At 36.2% G+C, this 22,725-nt stretch overlaps 1 protein-coding gene across 7 annotated transcripts in view; it reads left to right on the top strand.

The window, feature by feature from the left end:
- Window positions 1–22,507, top strand: part of CCDC82 (coiled-coil domain containing 82) — a 32,293-nt gene extending 9,786 nt beyond the window's left edge. For 3 of the 7 annotated variants that reach the window (XM_025893545.2, XM_073887143.1, XM_025893546.2), the window contains 5 exons: window positions 6,975–7,067; window positions 9,135–9,259; window positions 12,479–12,649; window positions 16,656–16,841; window positions 22,012–22,507. In XM_025893545.2, the coding sequence (XP_025749330.1) occupies window positions 6,975–7,067; window positions 9,135–9,259; window positions 12,479–12,649; window positions 16,656–16,841; window positions 22,012–22,077 (641 nt within the window). In that variant the 3' untranslated portion in view covers window positions 22,078–22,507. The other 4 variants (XM_025893547.2, XM_073887144.1, XR_012376576.1 and 1 more) reach the window with 4 other exon arrangements.
- The last annotated feature ends 218 nt before the right edge of the window (window positions 22,508–22,725 follow it).

A 22,725-nucleotide genomic window follows, 5' to 3' on the forward strand; every position in this document is an offset into this window, starting at 1 on the left:
TAACAATTGATCATTCTCCCTTTTAAAAGAAAGTTCTCTTTTTAGCTTTTGTGGTACTTTTCTATCTTGTCTTCCCCTTTATAATACTGCTTTCCTCTTTTTCCACTTGCCATGTAAATATAGATGTTTCTAAAGGTCATCCTCAAACTCCCTTGCTTGTGCTTCAGGCAGTCTCTTCCCCGTAACTTTAGCGCAGTCTATGGGCAAAAATTGCCAAACTTTTATTTCCAGCACAGATTTCTCCAAAGCCTAAATCACAGTTTTTCATCTTATTGAACATTTTCATCAGGGTATCTTTCGGACACCTCAGACTCAATATGTGTAAAACTAAATAATTGAGCAGTAACATAAAGGAGTTTTGGGGTGGTATAGAAATACTGTTTTTTTGGTTGTCATGGTGGTTACACAACTTTATGCATTTGTCATAGAACTGTACACCAAAAAGAGTGAAATTTATGGTATGTAAAAAAAGTAAAACTCAATATAAGAGAGCCAAATAAATGGGCATCCCCGCTTCCAAAAAATAACCTCAATGGTTAATCCACTTCACTTCTCTTTGCATTTCTCACACCATTTAAAGTTGATGATACATTATGGGAACTCATTGTTAGTTGGGTGGATGGATGATTAAGATAAGTGTATTGGCTAAAGGTTCTTGGGTCTATACTTGAAGACAGAAATGTTAGATGTGATCAGATTTCTTAAAAAACATCAGAGGAAAACAACCCCACACATTTTAGAGTGATAATGTATGACCTGTTTTTAATACTTATCAATGTTTATGCCATTTATGAATATAATAAATAAAATTAAATGTAGGCAGTTTCCAATTTGTCAAGGGATTATGATCTAAAAGTCACTGTAGGTTAATTCTTACACTTTAAAAATATATTTCTCATTAAAGTAATAACCTATGTGATGAATAATAAACATTATGCTGTGGCCTTGGTTAGGCTATAAATTAGGCTAATATTCCCAGATTCATTCTCTTCCCAACCTCTCTAAGAACACTGACAACTACTCATAGCCAACATATGATCACAATTTGTGAGAAACATTTTCTCATTCCAAATTCACTACTCAGGTGAGAATCACAATGAGTGGCCAGTTTTACCTTTTGGATGAGAACATGTCTATATGAAGACATTTTGTCACTTCCTCATTATCTGCCACTTGGCTCTGAGAGATGTGTCTGTAACACCTCAGAATAGTTCCCTTTTCCACACTACACCTTTGATGCAGTTGAAGACAATCATGGTCTTTTTTCCTTCTCATAAATCCCCCTTTATTTCTCTGAATTTATTTTGAGACTGCAGCTCCCAGAAAAGATATGATAAAAAGTAGAGGGATAGACTAGCTGTGGTCCACTGTATTCCAGACCTATAATGTTCACATGCTAATAATATTATACATAGATAGATAGGAATAACCTTCAGATTTGTGGATACTGAAAAATTAAATTGTTTTTCCAGTCCTCTGATATGTTCAAAGTGACAGAGAAGGAGGTATAGACAGAAGAGTACATCTCAGTCTACTAGTGCCTCGTTAGATAAATACTTGCTAGAATACAGGAAATTAGACTAAACGCAAATACTAATTTAGTCTCCACCTAGCAATTGAAGAGAATAATTCTATCAACATAAGACAGAGTGTGCCTAAGAACAGTCTTGCAGCCATTTACATTCAATATTAAATTCTAGAATTTTCCCCTTTTTTGTAGGATAAGTAAAAAGTGCCAGTGAAATCTTATTGTAGCACAAGGGAAAGGTAACATTGCCTTGAAGACTCAGAGGAAGAAAATGCCCGTAAATGGGGCGCCTGGGTGGCTCAGTCAGTTAAGCGGCTACCTTCAGCTCAGGTCAAAATCCCAGAGCCCTACGTCGGGCTCCTTGCTCAGTGGGGAGCCTGCTTCTCCCTCTCTCTCTCTGCCTCTCTCTCTCTCTCCGCCTCTCTCTCTCTGTGTCAAATAAATAAATAATATCTTAAAAAAAAAAATGCCCGTGAAAAGTGTTTCATTAAAGGAAGCAAGAAAATTGTATAAAGCATTTGCTTTACAATCTGTGAAAAGGAAATAGGAAGTTGTAAGGAAAGAACAACTTGAGGGGAAATAGAGCTACCTGAGATAAGGATTAGTTGCTAGAAAATTAAAAATATAAAGTCGGAAATAAAATCTGTACTGAAAGATGTAAAAAAGAATTAACAGTATAGAAAATCATCAGTGATATATAGGTTAAACTTAAGTTCTTTTGCATAGAGAAAATGAAAACAGTTCTAAGGGAGAAGATAATACATAAAGGAGTAGAAATGATCCTATTTCACAAATTTCTGCAGGGAAATACAGAACAAATGGAAATCTAAAGGAAGAAAATTCTATAGCGTTAGTGGGAAATGTAAAAGATTTGAATGTGCTAAGAGACAGCATGTTTTTGGATGGAAAAACATGGAGATGTGAATTCAGAGGTGTGATAGAAGAAAATATTGTTGAGTTGCTGAACACGTGCATTTATGCAAATTAAGGAGGCTCACAACCTAATAAATTGATGAAAATAGATTTGCAAATAGATCTACGAAGGAAATATTTTTCTAATTACAAGAATGAAGAAAAAGTTATCTAGCCATCCTTTTTAGAATTATAAAATGGTTTAATACAGGGGTGCCTGGCTGGCTTGGTCAGTCAGTTAGGCAGCTGACTCTTGATTTCGGCTCAGGTCATGTTCTCATGGGTCGTGGGATCAAGCCCCATGTGGAGCCCTGTGTTGGGCTCCATGCTCAACAAGGAGTCGGCTTGAAGATGCTCTCCCTCTGCCCCTTCCCCGACTCATGCACACACTCTCCATCACTCTTTTTCTCTCTATAAAATAAAATCTTTTTTAAAAAGAACAAGACAAAAATTTTCTACTCTGTTCTAGATGTTTTGAACAATAAAGAAGTAAAACAAGAAATACAACTATTGAAAAGGAAAAGACATTATTTGAACATTACACACACACACACACACACACACACACACACACACACACACACACAAGCTGTAAGTTTCTGACTCATTTAACCAGGGATACAAAGAGAAAGCATATGAATAGCTTGAGAGCAGGAGTAAATGCAGCATATATTTCCATAGTTTTCTTATGTTCCTTTTTTTCCTATCGGGGGGTACCTGTTAAGAGTAGAAAAAGAACCCAATTTCTTGCTTTGTCTCTGCTTTCTTACACTAGGCTCATACTTCCATTTCAAAAGAAAGTACACCAACACTCTTGTGTGCTTCTATCTAAGAGAATATGTATAAACATTCTCTTGGTTCTTGAAATAAACTTAGCACTAGCAAGACCACATCCTTCTCAGGGTTGGGGGAGAAAGCAGAGTCACTGCACAGGAATTCCTGAACAGTATCTCCCTCTATCCAGCTCTGTGATGTGCTAGGAGGTTCATTTTCTGCAAATAAGTAAGAGATCTGACTCTTCGGGATTTGAAAAGATCTCAGAAAGATGACCAGATTCACAATGAATATATAAAATTCAACAGTTTTCTTGTATGCTATCAGTAATTATTTAGAAGATATAATGAAGGACAATTCCATTTATAGTAGCAAACAAAGTTCCTAGGTCTAATCTTATGAAGAAAAGCATGACTTTATAGGTACAAGAATAAACTTTACTGTGAAATAGCAAAGAAAACATGAATAAAAGAAACACAGCATGTTTCTGGAAAGCAATAAATAGTACAAGAAATTATTTCTTCTGAAATTAACTTTTTTGGGATGGAGGGGCAAAGGGAGAGAGAGAGAGAATCTTAAGCAGGCTCCATGCCCAGCTCAGAGCCCGTTGCTTGGCTCAGTCTCACAGCCCTGAGATCATGACCTGAGCCGAAATCAAGAGTCTAACACTTAACCAACTGAGTCACCCCGGAGCCCGTGAAATTAACTTTTTGATTCAACTTTGCAAAAACAATGCTAAAGTTCACTTGGGAAAAATATATGAGAATAAATAAAATTAGACAACAAACAGTAAATCAGAAGGACTTGCCCCACCAGATATAAAAAGTTATAACATTTCAGCAAGTAAAGCAGTGTAGTACTGGCATGAAGATGATGGCCAGATCATTAAGAAAGGTACAGGGTGCTGAAACAAAATCTTAGCATATATGTGAAATTAATATATGATAAAAAATGCATGGAAAAATCAACAGAATGACTAAACTACCCTATGATAGGGTATGGGGAAATTGACTACCTTGAAAAAATCAAGTTATGCATAAACACAAAAATTGTTGATTTTCTCCTGTATTCTTTTGCAATTTTTTTTATAATCATAGAAGAAAATTTTAAATGATATTCCTAGGATGTTCCACAGAAGCTCATCCAGTATAGGGATTCGAGCACTGGAAAAAAAGCTGTGGAGGAGGTCTGAGCTCTAATCCTGATTCTTCCTCTATCTAGTTGTGTGACCTTGGGTAAGTTCTTTCATCATTGGGTCATTTTTAAAAATTTTAAAATGAGAGATTTGAGGGGCGCCTGAGTGGCTTGGTCGGTTAAGCATCCGACTCTTGATTTTGTTTCAGGTCATGATCTCAGGGTTGTGAGATCAAGCCCCACATCGGGCTCCCTGCTGGGCATGGAGCCTGCTTAAGATTCTTGCTTTCCCTCCCACCACCCCTCTCTAAAAAAATAAAATACAAAATAAAATGAAATGAGAGATTTGAATTATTTTCTTCAATTTCCCATCCAAGTCTAAAATTCCATGCTCTGAACTATATTATCAAACCTAACTAGCATGCAGAACAACATCTCCTTAGGGGATAGTAGCATGAAATCTAGAGTCACACTGTTTGGGTTCCAGCACCAGTTTCAACACTTACTAGTTGTGTGATCTTGGGGAAATTTATCATCCTCTTTGTATTTATTTCCTTAACTAAAAATAAATTGAGGGTAATGATAGTACCTCACAGGCTTGTATTGAGAAATAAAGCAATGCATGTAAGTACATGAAACAATCCCTGGCATATACTTGCTCAATACAATATTTTTTTCAATCTGAGATGCCAGGAGCTTAATTCCTCCACCACCCATCTATCTACTCAAGCACAGCAAAACTGAGGCCTTCCTGACTCTTTTGAAGGAGATTTTGATATTGGTAGGAGAGAGATTCTGTGGTTAGGCAAAAATTCTCCAGATGATTCTGATCCTCTGCCCTTTCCTTTTACTCCCAATTCTAAAGAAACACTGTCAAGGTCTTTAAAATATAACAACAGGGGCGCCTGGGTGGCTCAGTTGTTAAGCGTCTGCCTTCGGCTCAGGTCATGATCCCAGGGTCCTGGGATTGAGCCCCGCATCGGACTCCCTGCTCAGCGGGAAGCCTGCTTCTCCCTCTCCCACTCCCCCTGCTTGTGTTCCCTCTCTTGCTATGTCTCTCTTGTCAAATAAATAAATAAAATCTTTAAAAAAATTTAAAAAAAAATAGAACAACAGTTCCCAAATTCTACAGCACGTGAGTAAGGTTGAGCATCAGCACATTCAAAGACTGATAAAATCAGTGGGATAAAAAATTCTATTTCAATTTATTTGATAGTTAAACTTAGGAGCACAGGGAATGAATTTCATGTTTTTTTTCCCCTCAACATGTCTGTTAATATTCCCAGAACATTTTTCCCTTAATACAGTTTGGAAAGTGCTAGATAGAGTTTAAATGCAGCTTAACACTCACAAATTAAACGATGGTCCAATACTATATTATATCCAGAGGTTGATGAAAATCTAGTCAAAATTGAATGGTACTGAAGTATTATTTCATTTTCCAATTACATTCTACTGATTTTTTAAAAAATACTCATAAATGGCTGTGATCAGTTCTTTTGCAATTTACTCTAAAGTCTAATGGCCCCGGTGCAAATTATCTGCTATTGTCATTTAATTTTATTACTGCTTTATTTTGGCCACTTTAGTATTATAATAAATGTTTGCTTAAAAAAGATTGCTTACTAAATATTTCTCCTGAAATCTAAAGAGTTATACAGCCCTTTCAGTAGCTAAAATATAAGTAAAAACATTTCTCCATGTTAAATCTCATCTTTGTTTTATTTCAATGAAATCAAGGTCAAAATTCACTCAATAATGCTAACATAGGTCTTATTTTGCTTAAATTTCTCACCAAGCATCATCCACTTTTCCTGAAATGCTCAGGCTACCCCTAATATTCTTATAGGTGCCCAGGCCAGGGTAAATGTTCTGTGATGACCATTTGGATCAAGGAAGAGGTTGTGTTTAGTAGAGAATATTTCTACAGCCATAGTAAACCTTGACCCAAGAGCAATGGGAAATAGTAGGGACCTTCTCTCTTACCATTGCAGGGCCCATCACAACAGATGATTCCATGGACTATACTATGTTGGGTTAGTGGGAAGGTAGGCTTATATGTTGAGTATGAGAAAGAGAAGACAGAACTTTTCTAAACTGATATGGAAAATCCTAAATCTGTTGCAGCAGAAAGGGAAATGGAGTTTTTATAGCCATTGGGGTTTTGGCTAGGGTAGTAATTTTTTGGGTAATTTCATACGTACCATGTTTCGAAGAGAAGGAAAGACAGGAGTTTCAGGTACATGTTGAACAATCTACCTATAAAAGTTTTCTCTCTTGCTCTCCTTAATTGTTAAGTTGATAATTAAACTTGGGTCCACAGGGGATGATCTGGGTTTTTTTTTTTTTTCACAGCGTATCTCTTAATATTTTCTGAATAGTTTTCCCTTAATAAGTTTGGAAAGTGAAGATTATTTGAAATAACAACTTGAAATTTGGATTAGAAGCCAGTAAATCTGGAAAATGGAGATTTGCTCAGTGACAAGTCACTGAGGCAGCTATAAAATTAGGATAATTAAGTGACTTCTCCTACTTACAGTATTAATTTCTTAGAGAAAGGAACCTATTTTATTCAGGGAATTGTTTTATCTACTATATTCTAATACATATTTAAAATTAATTTCAGATTCTTTTAGTGACCACTATACTCACTTTGAAAGAGTTGTGAAGGCTCTTCTGATCAATGCTTTAGATGACTCTTTTCTGGGAACATTGTATGGTAAGTTAATACAAATGGAACAATTAGAGTTGTTTTTCTTTTTCCAATTTTTAAACACCCTACTAATATAATAATACAATACTATGTGATACAATATATACTTAAGCAAAACCAAGAGATCCATTCTTAAGGCCCTCCAACTGTTCCCTCTAGGATCAACTACACCAGAAGCCCATTCACATCAAAAACTTGTTACTCTTTATTATTTGTGATATGTGGAAAGTGCAAAAGAAATATGTCATGTTCCCCTGACCTTAGAGAGTTGACAGTGAATGTGAGGATGTAGGACAGACTCAAAACAGCAGAGTAGTAGTTCAATAGCCATGTATTGTCCCAGCCTCTCTAAGCTCATTGAGTTTCACCAAAAGTTATGTGCTATTTTATACTTTTGTGCCTTTGTTCATACTGTTTCCTTTTAAAATATAATCCCTTTCTACCCTAGATTTTCCAGGTGAGTATAAAATTGTTTTCACTGTCAAAGCTACTATGACCCACTCAGTATTTTTACTCCTTCATTTGTGCTCTCAGTTCCCTGGTGGTACTGATGTGTATACACTTTTCATTACTGTATTGAAAATGTATTTTTGCCTTCCTCTCTTCTAAGAGTAAAAGAAGAACCATACTTTAGATATACACTTATCCCTTGCATCTAGCACAGAATCTGGAAGTTAATAAAGATTATAAATATGTTGTATTGAATATCTACCTAATTGCCTAAGTGATATTTCATTCAGGTTATTGAACAAATATTTATTGAGTGCCTAAGGGGCCAGCATTTATCTGAGGGCTGGGAATATGGCAATGACTATGACATACAAGATTCCTGCCCTCATGTTGCTTAAAGTCTAACGGGAGAGACAGACCATGAAACAAATATATAACATAATACAATTTCAACTAGTGATTAGTTCTTGAAAAAAAATATAGGTTAAGGAGACCCAAGAGTGATAAAGGAAAAGAAAGTATCTGTTAGATTGGTCAAAGACGGTCTCTCAAGAGGTGACTTTTAAATGGACAAAGTTGGCGGGAAAATAATGCATTGATCTATCTGAGAACACAGTAAGTGCAAAAGACTATTAGGTAAAAGTACATTTGATGTGATAGATGAATGGATAATGAAGAAGTGGTATATATATCCAACGGAATATTACCCAGCCATAAAAAAAGAATGAAATCTTGCCATTTGCAACACATGGATGGATCAAGAGGGTATAATGCTAAGTAAAGTAAGTCAGTCAGAGAAGGACAAATACTGTATGATCTCACTTACATGTGGAATTTAAGAAACAAAACAAATGAGGGCGCCTGGGTGGCTCAGTTGGTTAAGTGACTGCCTTCGGCTCAGGTCATGATCCTGGAGCCCAGGGATCAAGTCCCACATCGGGCTCCCTGCTCAGCAGGGAGTCTGCTTTTCCCTCTGACCCTCTTCCCTCTAGTGCTCTCTATCTCTCATTCTCTCTCTCTCAAATAAATAAATAAAATCTTAAAAAAAAAAGAAACAAAACAAATGAACAAAGGAAAAAAAAAAAGACTCTTAACTATAGAGAACAAACGGGCGGTTACCAGAGAGGAAGTTGGTGGGGGGGGGAATGAGTGAAAAGGTGAAGGGGATTAAAAGTACACTTACTGCGATGTGCCCTGAGCAATGCATAGAACTGTTGAATTACTATATTGTACATCTGAAACTAATATAACACTACATGTTAATTTTACTGGGATTAAAAGAACAGAAAAGAATAAGTTTGATGTATTCAGGGAACAATTAGAAGGCCTCTGTGGTTTGTTCCTTTCCCTAATGCTCTGATGGAATCTTTTTTTCTTTACTTAACTAATTTTTTAAAAATTTCAAATGCTTCTAACCAATTAACCAAGTATCTTTCTAAAACTATGGGAAGAAATCCTTAAGTATTCAACTTTTTAAATATTGCCTAATAATGTTTCTCAACCTTGGCACTGTTGGTATTTGAGAGTGGATAATTCATTGGTGTGGGAGCTTAGATAGATAGATAGATAGATAGATAATTTCCTAAGGGCTAAGTGATTATTTGCTGTTGTTCCCCTGAACAGATGGCACCAGACAAAAATCATATGCACAAGATATGTTGACATCTCTCCATTATTTGGATAACCGCTTTGTTCAGCCTCGTCTAGAGAGTTTAGTTTCTAGAAGTCGTTGGAAAGAGCAATATAAGGTATACAGTTTAATTTGTTTTGAGTCTCTGGTTGGGGGTATGGGAGTGGCAGACCGATCAGGATTTCAGTATCCAGTTATCAAACTGAATATTGACTGAATACTAACTGGATAATCTTCTAAATCATTGGCATTTTTCTTTGTTAATAATCAGCTTGTTGTTTCTCACCTTTTCTAAAGGCTGCTATTGTTTTAATTATTGTAACACTTATTATATGTATCCAGCAGTTAAGTAGTTCTAAATGATGAATAACTTTAGAACATCCCCAGAGCTTAGCCCATCTATTAAAATGAGTTTATCTCACAGAATGTTAATCGTTGTTTCAGAAAAGAGTTCCATTGCTAAAGAAGTTTGAGAAACGGTGGGTTTAACTTAAACTTAACTGGAGGACCTTTCAAGGAACATTAATGTGTGAATTTATACTGTTAATCTTCAAGAGGGTGATGTAGAATGCAATACTTTTCAAATTTGTGTTTTCCTATGAGGCTCCTTTTCATGAGCTACATTTTATCACCTCCTAGAATAATTGATTTCCATAACATAATCTGGGAAACACTGGCCTAGGTTGTCTTTGACATCCTTCTCGACCTTAAGGTTTTGTAATTATTTTAATTAAGATTTTGTAATTCTACCAATTTCAGGGAAGCATCTTTTTACTTTATAATTCTTATTCCATGTTATCTCATAGATTTCTATTTTATGAATCTCTAATAGTAGAGGCTGTCTTATATGTTTTTTAAGGGTTTTTTTCTTAATCTCCCTACTTTTAATATTCTATCTTCTAATGATTAGCAAGAAGAAAAAAAAATGGCAAGGTAACAGAAGTTCAAGTTCCTAACAGTCCTTCTGGCACTTAAATCATTAGCTATTCTACCTCATTTATGTCAGGAGATTTGGTTTCATCGAAGGCCTGTTCAGTCTTGAATTACCTGATAAATTAGCCACAAATGATTTAGATTTAAGGGACAGTTATGGGATTACAGAAATAGAAGACTTCAGTTTGGAGGATGGCTGAGTTTAGGGCCACCATATATATCTTTTTGACATTGGGTGGGTTTTTTTTTTTTTAAAGATTTTATTTATTTATTTGAGACAGAATGAGAGAGAGAGAGAGCACATGAGAGGGGGGAGGGTCAGAGGGAAGCCCGGTGCGGGACTCGATCCCAGGACTCCAGGATCATGACCTGAGCCGAAGGCAGTCACTTAACCAACTGAGCCACCCAGGCGCCCCGCCATTGGGTGGGTTTTTAACCTCTCTAAACTCCACTCTCTTCCTCAGATACAGAAAATATTTACCTAATTTAAAGGGAAATATTTACTTACTTACTTACACAATACATAGCACAGTTCTTAGAACATGGTATAAATATTATTTTCTTTAATAGAAAAACAGCATGGGGTGCCTGGGTGGCTCAGTCGTTAAGCGTCTGCCTTCGGCTCAGGTCATGATCCCAGGGTTCTGGGATTGAGCCCCACATCGGGCTCCCTGCTCTGCGGGAAGCCTGCTTCTCCCTCACCCTCTGCTTGCCTCTCTGCCTACTTGTGCTCTCCCTCTCTCTCTCTCTTTGTCAAATAAATAAAGAAAATCTTTAAAAAAAATAGAAAAATACCATATATTTATTGATCACTTAACTTTGCCAAGTAATTTTCATGCAATGCAAAGTATCTTATTTGATCTTCACAGTAACCCTATGAGGAAGGCACTATTCTTTCCTCTGTTTTAGAGTTGAGAAAACTGTGACTCCAAACACAAGGTTACACAGCTAGTAATTAGGCCAGTGTTTAAACCTAGAAATCATAAATTCCTAGTATTTATCTGACTCCAAAGCCCATGCCACTATGCCATATTGTGCCTAACTATACCATGGCATGTTATGCTGAATTTGGATTACCCGATGTTGAAATAATAACTGAGAGATACAAGAAAATATTAGCTTAAAAATTCAGAGACATAGATAATTCAATATGATCTTGGTCAGAATTAGCTAAGTTATACTGCAAAAAATAAATATGACAGATCAACAATAAAAATCTTAACAGCTTAAACCAACAAAGCTTACTTTCAGTTCTATTATACATCCCATGTAAATCTACAATAGCGTTCTGCATATTGTAGTCACTCACAGAGCCAAGGTGATAGAGCTTTCATCTCGAATGTGCTTCCATACATATGGAATGGTCTGCTCACAGAAACAAGAAGGGAAAGTGGTTTAGTCACCTATTTACTCTGAATATCATCCTGTAAGTGATGTGTGTCACAAACTGCCATGAAATATGAGAAATATTAAAAGTAGACAAAATACAATGTAGTTATGAATCATAGAGTGTTAAAAAGGAAACTATCGGTATACTGAATATTTAATTACTATCAGGCTGATAGAGAATACAAATGTGGATCAGTAACCCTGCTAATATGCTCACTGTATGTAGTTCAAATATTATGGTAAAACCTAATCTACACTACTAATTATGACAGTAGTATCTAGCACAGGCCTAGAGTGTGAGCAAAAATATGCAACCAGAAGTAATTGCACAGCTTAATAAAGCTTATTTATGAATGCCAAATATTTTCTCAGTTCACTTATTCATTGCTAATTCAGCTATTAGACTGTCCGTATCAGAGCTGGCCCCCTAGCATTCCTAGTTCCAACTTGCTTATTTTCATGGGCCTTTAGTAAGTGCCCATAGGACGATCAAATCATTTCTGGAATATTTTGTGGGAAATAGGATATAATTTACACCAAAGAGACTGAATGTGATCTGGTTTTTCTCAGTTTTTGACTAACCTAAATGAACTCATCTTTTTGTTATAGTATCCTGAATTTTTGCTGCTCTTTTTTTCTATTTTTAACTATTAAACCTCATTTATACTAACTAGAGATGAGAGGAGGGGAAAAAAAAGTAAATTAAAATCTGTGAAGAATATTACCTAATAGTAACTCAAAAGTAGGAAACTAATTTTTTTCCTAGTCTGGTTTCTTTTCATTTAACAACCTAAATTATAAATTCTTTTTTTTTAATTTAAAAATATCTTGTCAAATATCTACTGTGTGCTCTGTGTTAAAGTAAGAAATAAGAGTGTGTTTTGCTCTTACATCTTACCCCATTATTGTGATTCCAAATATTGACTTTAATTTGGTTAGGTTCTTTTTATGTTTTCTTTTATTGTTGTTTTTTCCAATCTTGGAAAGCTTCATTACATTTTTCAATTGTTTTCAGGAGCGGGTGGAAAATTATTCTAATGTAAGTATCCATTTGAAGAATCCTGAAAACTGTTCCTGCCAGGCCTGTGGATTGCATCGCCACTGCAGATACTCAGTGCATTTATCAGGAAAGTTGTACAACACCAGGACTATGGAAACAGATGATTTCATGTCACATGATAAACAGGTATTTTTCGTTCACATTTTAGTTTTCAGTATTTAGAAATTTTCAATACGTAGCTTGCACAAATAACCCTGTTGTTTTTATAAATGGAAAAAGCACTAGGAGAAGGGAAAAGAGTACAAGGAGAGAGGGTATACATTTTGAATGTGAAAAATATGTCTTGGCTATGTCTCTGGCAGATTCACTCCTAACTCAGATACTAAACTTTGTGTAAGTGCACATCACCCAAACTGTGTGTGGGGGGGGAGAAGCGTGTAGGATGAGGATGAAAAGGCAGAAAATTGGGGCAAGGGAAGCAAAAGTCCCCTTTAGGTCCAAAGGAGAATTTAACCCAAGTGGAAAATTTTATGGCAGATAATCTACCAAATTGACAGTTCCCAGATGCCTGTCATCTTAATACGAGAATAGAAAGAAAACGATGTTTCACCCTAGAGTGTAGCAGAAGTGTGTCAAAGTCTAGATAATCAACACATACTTAAGGTGCCATTAATTTTGAATGAAAAGACAAAAATGAAGAAAATATTGGAAATATTTGAAGAGAAGTATTTGTAAACAAGCAAAGCAGTACAGTGTGAAGAGAGAAGTGCAGGGTGTAGTCTACTTTTATTTATTTTTTAATCTTTATAAAAGTATTACATTTATAAATGCAAAAATATTAATATTGAGAGCTTCCTCTGGTGAGTCTGTATATCCATGAAGGGTGTGTGTGTTTGGGGGCTCTCAGAGTTGCCTCTAAATACTGCCAGTCACTTATTAAGCTAGAAAGAGATTATTAATCTAAATCCTTCGGCTACATTGGGTAGTACGATTCCTCAGTACTAGTGGCAGTAATTGACCAGATCCCTCTAAACAATCTGTAAGATTCACTTAGAAAGTTTGCATGGGGATAATGAATTCAGAATTAGTCTTTAATGTATCATTTGGCAAGTTACTATGAAAACACATTTCTTTTCTCAACATAGTCTATATGCAAATCTCCCCATTGTTTAAAAACCGATCTATGATGTTTTATGAGTTAAGACACATAGAATCCTAATAAAAGTGATTTAATACTTTAAGGATCATGTTCTATTGTATAGGTCAAAAATAGTGCTATACATTCACAGTCTTTGCTGTCTACAGCTAATCCTGGAAAGGGAAGTGAGTTAGAAAACCATTTCTGGAGTTCTGATATTCCTGTGAAAGAGTAAAGATTCTGTACAAAATAGTTATTCAAATATCTAAAAAATAAAAGAGATCTCACAGAACAAAAGCAAAGAACATTAATACACCAGCCACACAATGGAAAACATCAAAGTTAACAAATATATTAGAAAATTATTATTTTCCATCTAAAGGTATACAATTAAAACCTACCTTAAAATGCCAGTTGATAGTTCTCAAAGTAGCAACGTATTTTTAAAATCAAATGATAAAATGCAGTTCTGTCATGGTTGCATTGAAACTAGCAGTTTCATGGACTGTAGGATTCCTAGAGAGAGAAAGATTATGACACATCTTTTTAGAATACTGGATAACTACATATAGCCAGAATCATAAAACTATACATATTCAGTGCCCATAAAGTTTATGCTAGGCAAAGTAATCCAATTAAAGCAGATGACACAATCATGAAGTTCGCTGAAGCATTTACCCTTTTCTGTGAACACTTACTAACAATGGTTTAGGCTTTTAAAATGTGATCACATTTTGGGGAAAAATAGTATGAGAATATTCTAAAGGTAATTTTGGGTTTATTGATCTACATAAGTGTAAGTAGCAGCCAAAAAGATAGGAATTAGAAATGGAAAGAAGTAAACTGTAATGTTAAATATTTTCAATGGGTATTTTTGTTTCATACAGGTAAAAAAAAAATTTTAATAAGGATTTTTTAAATACCTCTCCTTCCTTCTTGCCCCAACTTAAAAATTTTATACGGATAAATTCCTCAGTTTTGTGGAAATATAAAATACAGTGTGCTGGAAATTTTTTTTAAAAATTATATTATTCTTCTACTGTACTTTATCCAGAACAGCCATAGGAGACTTCTCCCACACAGTCTACTTTGATGACAGAAATGGAGAGACAGAGGGTACCGCTTGTGGCCACTGCAATATTGTGGTACCTTTTTCACTCAAAGTAAAAAAGGAGGCATAGGCAAGGGAACTGTTAGTGTTGATATGACTGGTTTGATGATAATGTTGAAACGGGAAGGTTCCTGGGAGTAAACAAGCAATGTACAATAATACCTGATTATTTCTAATGATCTGAAAAACAGAAAGGTTTTCATAGAACTTGAACAGAAATCTAAACCTGGTTTTCTTCAACTTTCGAGGATTTTAAGAAAGATTGTAAGATGTCCCAAATACCATCTTCACAAGATGATGCATCAAACCTGACTTTTATTCAGTTTTGCCAATACACTCTTCATTTTATTACTGTTTTTTTGCCAATATACTCAGATTATTTATTGAACTCATCACCTCTGTGAACCCTTTCAGTGTGGCTTCAGAAAAATAATAGTTCTTTGTCAGATTGTCAGATAGAATACAAGTTACATAGATCAATTCTGTAACTATACCACTTGTACTGAACTCATGAAAGCATAACCCATTAGTGATTTTGGCACAGAGACAAATATATAATTTAACAAGGAGTTTGTCTATTTCCTCAGGTTAATCCAGAGAAGAAGATTGATCATGTTATAATGTTTTTAGTTGTAATGTTCAGTTTTTAGATTTCCTATTTTAGTTATCAGTGTGTATAGCATATGCAAAACATTCTGAAAGAGGAATGTTCTGGTTGGGTGATTTCACAAGAAGAGTATTCTTTTTTTTTTTAAGATTTTATTTATTTGACAGAGAGAGACACAGCGAGAGGGGGAACACAAGCAGGAGGAGTGGGAGAGGGAGAAGCAGGCTTCCCGCTGAGCAGGGAGCCCGATGCGGGGCTCGATCCCCGGACCCTAGGATCATGACCTGAGCTGAAGGCAGACGCTTAACGGCTGAGCCACCCAGGAGCCCCAAGAAGAGTATTCTTTTTTTTTTTTTATAAAGATTTTTTTTTTTTATTCATGAGAGACAGGGAGAGAGAGAGAGAGAGAGAAGCAGAGGGAGAAGCAGGCTCCCAAGGAGCAGGGAGCCCGATGCGGGACTCGATCCCAGGACCCCGGGATCATGACCTGAGCCGAAGGCAGACGCTTAACCACCTGAGCCACCCAGGCGCCCCCCAAGAAGAGTATTCTTAATCATAGAATCCTAGAAGTCCATATAAACATAGAAATTAAAATTCTCATAGTTTGCTAACAATAAAGTATTAATGTGTTATATCAGAGTGACTAATTAAGGAAACAAATATGACTAAACACAAAGTTATTTTTTACTTGACAAAATTTTTTGGAAAAAATTAATTTAATGAAAAACTGCCAATACTGAATATTGGTTATAAGAGTTTGTTTCAGTTTTACATGTTGCTTATAAGTTAGAAAATTATCGTAATCTAGGCATTTTTAACTCAGTAACTATGTACATACAATTGCTTGCATGCTTTTCTTGCTTCAGGTATGCCCATTCTTCTGTGTTAAAAGCCATTTTTCTCCTCCTTCTCAAACTTGGCCAGCTATTTTCTGAAGACTTAGTTCAAGCATCACCTACTCAAGGATTTTTCTCATCACTGAATTGGGTTAATTGTCCCTCCTCTCTACCTTGATAGCATCTCTTGCCCAGCATTTGACACATTGTTCTGTGATCGTTTGTTTTTCTCCCAAGACTGTAAGCTCCCCTAACACAGGTAGTACATCTTTCACTTATATATCTCCAGTGCTTAGCCCAATACTTGAAACATAGCAGATGCTCAGTTTTTCTTATCTAAGTTATATAATGAGCGAAGGTAAAGGAACCATTGTATACACATTTTAAAAATTAATAATGCATTTATTAAATTTTGCTAATATACAGCCAGAAAAGCTGTATAATCATTAGTATATTTTTTACTTCATATGTCAGATAATAATGTTTATTCCTTGATTTAGGTGTTTACTGTTGGCACAATTTGTGCTAATCGTACCCGAATTTATCATAAACTGAAACATTTTAAGTTCAAGCTGTACCAGGAATGTTGCTCCATTGCAAAGACAGAAGAAGTTGAAGATGAACAGGTTAAAGAAACAGTGGAAAGAATTTTCAGTCAGTCAAAAGAAAGTGGCTGGATTAAGGAGGTAAGGTGAATATAGAAGAATCATCTCATTCATAGATTCTGGAGCCTAATTATGATCAGCAGAAGGATACAAATGACTAGAGGACAGTGAAATTTTAAAGAGAATCTCTCCTTTTCCCCGTCTTTGTATTTTCTCTTCTTCCACCCATTCCTTTCATGCTTACCATTGTCCCACCCTGAATAGGTGCCCTGATGTTCTAAGCATTCCTTCAGCTCATCAGATAAATTGAAATCCGCAATAATACCGTCCTGTAATGAAGGACCTCTGTCCTTTCACTTTTATATATATGGTATTCCTTACATATATATTAAGTCCGCTTATTTTCTTTGACGAAGTATAGGACTCACCTCTGCTTGTCTGCTTCCTATTCTTTAGAACAGTTCTTGTGACCCGAGAGTGAAGAAGCACCTGGTACCAATCTGAGGAAAGGATCTCGGCTGCCAGTTCTAATACCCCCCACATCCTCTTCTTGAGGACATGGGCTGAGCAGTGAGCACTGTAACTGAAGATCAAGGGGAATGCAGAGGTTTCAGGCCACGGCACTGATTTTGATCCCCCCAAATCCTGTTGATCACTAAGTTTGATATCAGGGATAAAGTGGGGGTTTTGAAGAGTGCACTGGATTCCCGAAGATCTGCTGGCAGCTCATAAGCTCTGGTCTGCTCACAGAGCTTTTAGAATTGTTTATGGTACTTGGAAAGAATGCTAATATGATTGCAATCTTCTAAAACAAGTCTAGTTACATGAATGTATGAGAGAAAACATATAGTAGATTTTCAGGCAACTCAGATCAACAGTATATTTAATCTTTAAAAAGAAAAAAAAAGGCTGACAAGATCTGTTGCCTGGGTTATTTATATCATAAGGAAATTTGTAAAAGAGGAAGATAAAAAAGAAGAGAGCTCAGTGAATAAACTTATAAGCAGAGGGAAAGAAAAAGAGAACAAAACAACAGGAACTTGTCAGGACATGTCATGTTCTGCAGAGGTCTCCCAGTCTGGACAGTGACATCAGAACTGGTTTCCCTTCTGACGGTTCTCCTCCCACCACAAGCCCCCACCTGGTGATCTCTCTGCCTCCCCCGCCGCCCCCCCATCTGGAACCTTCCGTAGTCTTTCTCTCATTTTACTCTCCTCAGCTTTTTATCTTTTACTTTGCTTCAACTTCTCTTCCAGTGCTTTCCTCCCTGTACTCCTCTGTGCTTTTCTGTTAGCCTTAGGGAGGAGCCATGACTTATCCAGTAAGTCCCATCTTCATTTTCCATGCTGACATGAAATTCCTAGCTGCTTTTATGGGTGCATTTAAGGGTTGCCAACCCTCCTGTGGAGTTGAAAAACCTATTGGGACACCATTTTTTAAAGAATTGTGTAGAAAAATCACTGTGCATGTACTATACTATACATATTATGTAATAATAGTATAAATGGGGAAGAATGTTAAACTTTTTTTTTTTTAAAGATTTTATTTATTTGACAGAGAGAGAGCGAGAGAGGGAACACAAGCAGGGGGAGTGGGAGAGGGAGAAGCAGGCTTCCCGCTGAGCAGAGAGCCTGATGTGGGGCTCGATCCCAGGACCCTGGGATCACGACCTGAGCTGAAGGCAGACGCTCAATGACTGAGCCACCCAGGTGCCCCAAGAATGTTAAACTTCTTGCAGAGAAAAACTAAAAGCACTTCCAGGTCATGAACCTTAGAAAAAGCTTAACAGGGTTTCTAACAGAAGGGACCTGGAATAAGAAAAAATACTCTTAGGAAGAAAAAAGCCAAGTGTTCTATTATGCTTCAAGAACAACACTTAGCAGTGGACAGTTAAAGTAGTTCAAGACCATGCAAGTCTAGGACAACATGCACCTTTTTTTCCACATGCAATACCAAAGAGCTTCATTTTCTTTTTGGGATCCCTCCTGCTCTAAAAATATTTGTTTATAAATTTTGTCAAAAGATGTCCTAGAAACTAAAGTTTAGAGCCACTGTAAACCCATATGCAGCAGCTTTCTGTGCTGCGATTAAACTTCAGAATTTATCAGGTGCTCTGACATTTCTCAGCGTCACTCCACCTACCCCTCAGAGAATGTGAGTGTCCTCGTGTGACAGCACTGCATGTGCTTGTGACGCACACCTTCTTCCTTGGTTGCAGGCTCATGGCCATAGCTACCCTAACCCTTCTGAATGCCAGGGCTCAGTGCTGCTTGAGTCGCCCTATCTGTGGCCCTTTTTGCTCTTACTTCCTAACTATTATGTCAACCCCTTCTTTTACCTCACAAAAACTATGTGGTCCTGGCTTTCCTCCCAGCTTGTATTACATACCTTGCTTTTTCTCTTACCTGCCCCTTCCTCCTCCAAGCGTTTTTCTTCCCTTGTCTCAGGATATCTCAGCCTATCTTCCCAAAGACCTGCCAACTAGACTGACTTCATTCTTCTTGTTCCTCCTCCTAACAATCGAGCTAGGATGATCTGTTTTTAACCTAGGATGACATTAAAGGGTAGGGGCTACTTGAGTGTAAGAAAGGAATGAATGATAAGAAAATTATAATAAAACCAAAACCTATAATAAATATAATAAAAGTAATTGTCTCGTTCAAAATCTGACTGGAAGAACATACTATCATATGCCACTGGCTAAATTCTAACGAATGTTTCTTGTTAAGAAGAAAGTGAATGTGATGATGGGATTTCCAGAGAAGCTGAAGATAGGGTTGTTGGGATGGGGTGGTGAATACATGAACATCAGGAAGTGAAGAAAGTACGTCAAAAGTATCAAGTCTCAGTTTTACAATTGTATGTAAATTTTAAATGTATTACATAAAGATTGTTACATAAGAAAGAATTTTAAATAATGATTTGATATCCCACCCCTTCCTGAAACTTTTTGTGTGGTGGTGTCTTTTTCTTTCTCTCCTTTAAAACTTTTTTTCTTTTAATTTTTCTTTCGTTCCTTAAACTGATATTTCTCAAATCATGGCCCTAACTACCTATGTCAGACTCACCTAGAAGTTTGGGGAAAATGTGTAGTTCCTGGCCTCACTGCAGACCTATTGAATGAGAATGGTTGGGGGTGTTAAACACCCAATATTTAATAAATTAGGTGATTCTTAAGCAAATTAAACATTGAGGGCCCTGCTTAAAGGTGCTCTAGTTTCCGTTCTCAGCCTCTTTATAGCTCTCCGCCTCTATAAACCTGTTCCTTTCTTCACGTCTAACTGCTCTGTTTCTGAGCAGAAGACTCCAAACTCCTTCTTTTATGTTCTGACATCTTTCTCACACTCCCTTTCCACAGTTCCACCTGTTTTAATCAGTAGGTCCATCCTGGCACTTGAAGGGGTTAACATAATAAAATCCAAACTCTCCAGATTTTTAGGAAAAAAGAATGATGGAACCAGAATCTTTAAATGGATTGAATGACCAGGAATTACGAACTGCCTTCTCTCTGAGTTTCACTTTTCCTTTGGAGGGCTTTTTTTTTTTTTTCCTTCTTACTAAAGCTGCACCCAGCCTCGTCCCTCCCCACTTTAAGTCTCAGAAATAGCATACTATGATGGTTAAAAGCATGGATTTAAAGATTTTCTAGCAGTAGAATCTGGAGGCAAGTTACTTTATTTCTCTAAGTTGTCTCTTCAGTAAAATAGAAATTAAGACAATAATAATAGAGTTTTGATTGTGGAAATTAAATGATCAACACATTTTAAGCATTTAGTATTGGACCTAGCAATTAGTAAGTGATCAATTAATGTTAACTATTATTAGTAATAAAAGCAAGGAGAGATTTTCCTTCCTTTTCTTAGTATAGCTGGGATAGATTATAATTTTCCAGAAAAAATTTAGTAAGAGAAAAAAGAATATAAAGAAAGATAATATAAAAAGCATAAAAACAATCAAACTTTTAAGGTATAGGTTTCTAATTCTAGAGTACTTTACTTCTGTCTAGTAGAACCTAAGTAGTTGGTCAAAAGAATCCCTAAGTAGTTCAAAGGTTATTTCCCCTCCTGTTCTTTTCTTTGTTCTTTCCAGAGAAGGTGATCCAGTCAGAGATCTTTGAGGGGACAAAAGTTTCATGGCCCTGTCTAGAAGGAAAACACATTCCTCCTATACTTTTCCATAGGTTCCTATCACCACCAAAGTCAGGGTATCAGGATCCTCTCTTCCTTTACTAGGAGTGGAACCAGAGTTCATAAGTAAAGAAACCATTAGGTCAGTTAATCTCCTCAGCTGAAGTCAGCAGTTTGAACTTTCCAAATTATCTGTGAAATTTCCAAATCATCCTGACTCCTCTCTTATCTTGTCCTACCCTAGTCTTGACTCTTCATCTTCATTGGCTGTCACTCGAATTTGGGATCTCATTACCTAACTTATTACAATAGATTCATAACTAAATGCCAAAATATTCTAGAATGGATGTTTTACCATTTTTCTTAAAATACACCCCAGATCATGTCAGTGTCTGCCTTAACACTTTAGCAATTTCACATTGCCTGTCACATTATTACTAAACTCCTTCACCTAGCATTTCATACTCTGACCACAACCTCTTTGGTTCAGTCTCATCTCTCTCTATTCCCCTAAACAAACCTCAAATTGTAGTCAAACCTCATACTTTCTTGCCTTTTCACTGTTGTATGGACTGTTGCCTGCACCCCCCCGAAATCTTTGCCAACCAAATCCTTTCTCCCATGACAGTTTAAGTGCTTCTCTTCTTTTCTGATCACCTCACCTAACCATGGCTACTCTCCTGAACCTTCATACAGTGTCTGTATAGTTCTTTATGGCACTTATTATTGCTGTATTACCACCAAACTCTGGTCTCCTAGGGACAGGGAAAGCAATTTTTTTTGTACCTAGACAGTCATTAGAAAGTATTCAATATACGTTATGTGTTCAACAAATTTTTGTTGAATAAGTTATTGAAGTTGTTATACTTCCACAAATATAATAGAAAAATTATAATTTATAAGAACATTATGAGATTAATAATAATATTCAGTTTGATCTCTTTCCAATACTTTATGGGTTAGAAATGCTTATTTGAAATTGTGTCTCTGTTTATAAGATTTTTGTTCATGATTATCCTGAAATGAGAAGTGAACGTGTTCGTGTTTGTGTCTATAGATTGAAAAGGCCTACCTTATCTTCTTTGCTTTGAGTAAAATAACTAGCTTTTTTATTGTATACACAGAAATATGGTCAACTTCAAGAATATCTAAATTGGGCGGATTACTTTCAAGATGAGAAGTTTGACTGAATTGTAACACATTTCCTTCAGAGAAGATTTTATAAATTCCTGTAAATGTGAAGATCATGAGTCTTGTTTCTCTGTATCATGTGACATATTTAGATATTTTGTGTGTATTTTCATGGCAAATATCTTGTTTAAAACATATGTTCATCTTAATTTCCATGAAATGGCACTCTACAGCCAAATAAAAGTTTTATCTGCTGTACATAGAAAACAGAGGCCTAATAATTTTTAAGTAAGAGTATTTTAAAATTATAAAACAATGCCTTTATAACAGATGATTATCAAGCAAATGAGCTGTTCGTGTCCTGTCAGCTTAATAGACAAATACTGTATTTTAAAAATGAATTCAGACTAACATCTGTGTGTATTTATTATTGAATCCCTGCCCAGATGTGTTTATTATCTTTTCACAGTATTAAATGATCTGCACTGATATATTCTTTACTTATTTAGATCAGTGGGCCATGGAAGAAACCGAATGTCTCATTCAGTTCAATCCCCTCGTGTCACAATCAGATTGTAGTTTACCCATTCCAAAGAGAGAGCTTCTCTCCTTTTCTAAAGTTCCCTTTAGAAATAGATCTCAGGCCTCCAGAGTCTTTCAACCCTCACATTCAGGAATAATTTCATGATATGTATTTTCATGCTTCA

The sequence above is a fragment of the Callorhinus ursinus genome, unplaced genomic scaffold (genome assembly GCF_003265705.2).
Source record: "Callorhinus ursinus isolate GAN/ISIS: 27379988/994484 unplaced genomic scaffold, GSC_fseal_2.0 scaffold76, whole genome shotgun sequence".
Lineage (NCBI taxonomy): Eukaryota > Metazoa > Chordata > Mammalia > Carnivora > Otariidae > Callorhinus > Callorhinus ursinus.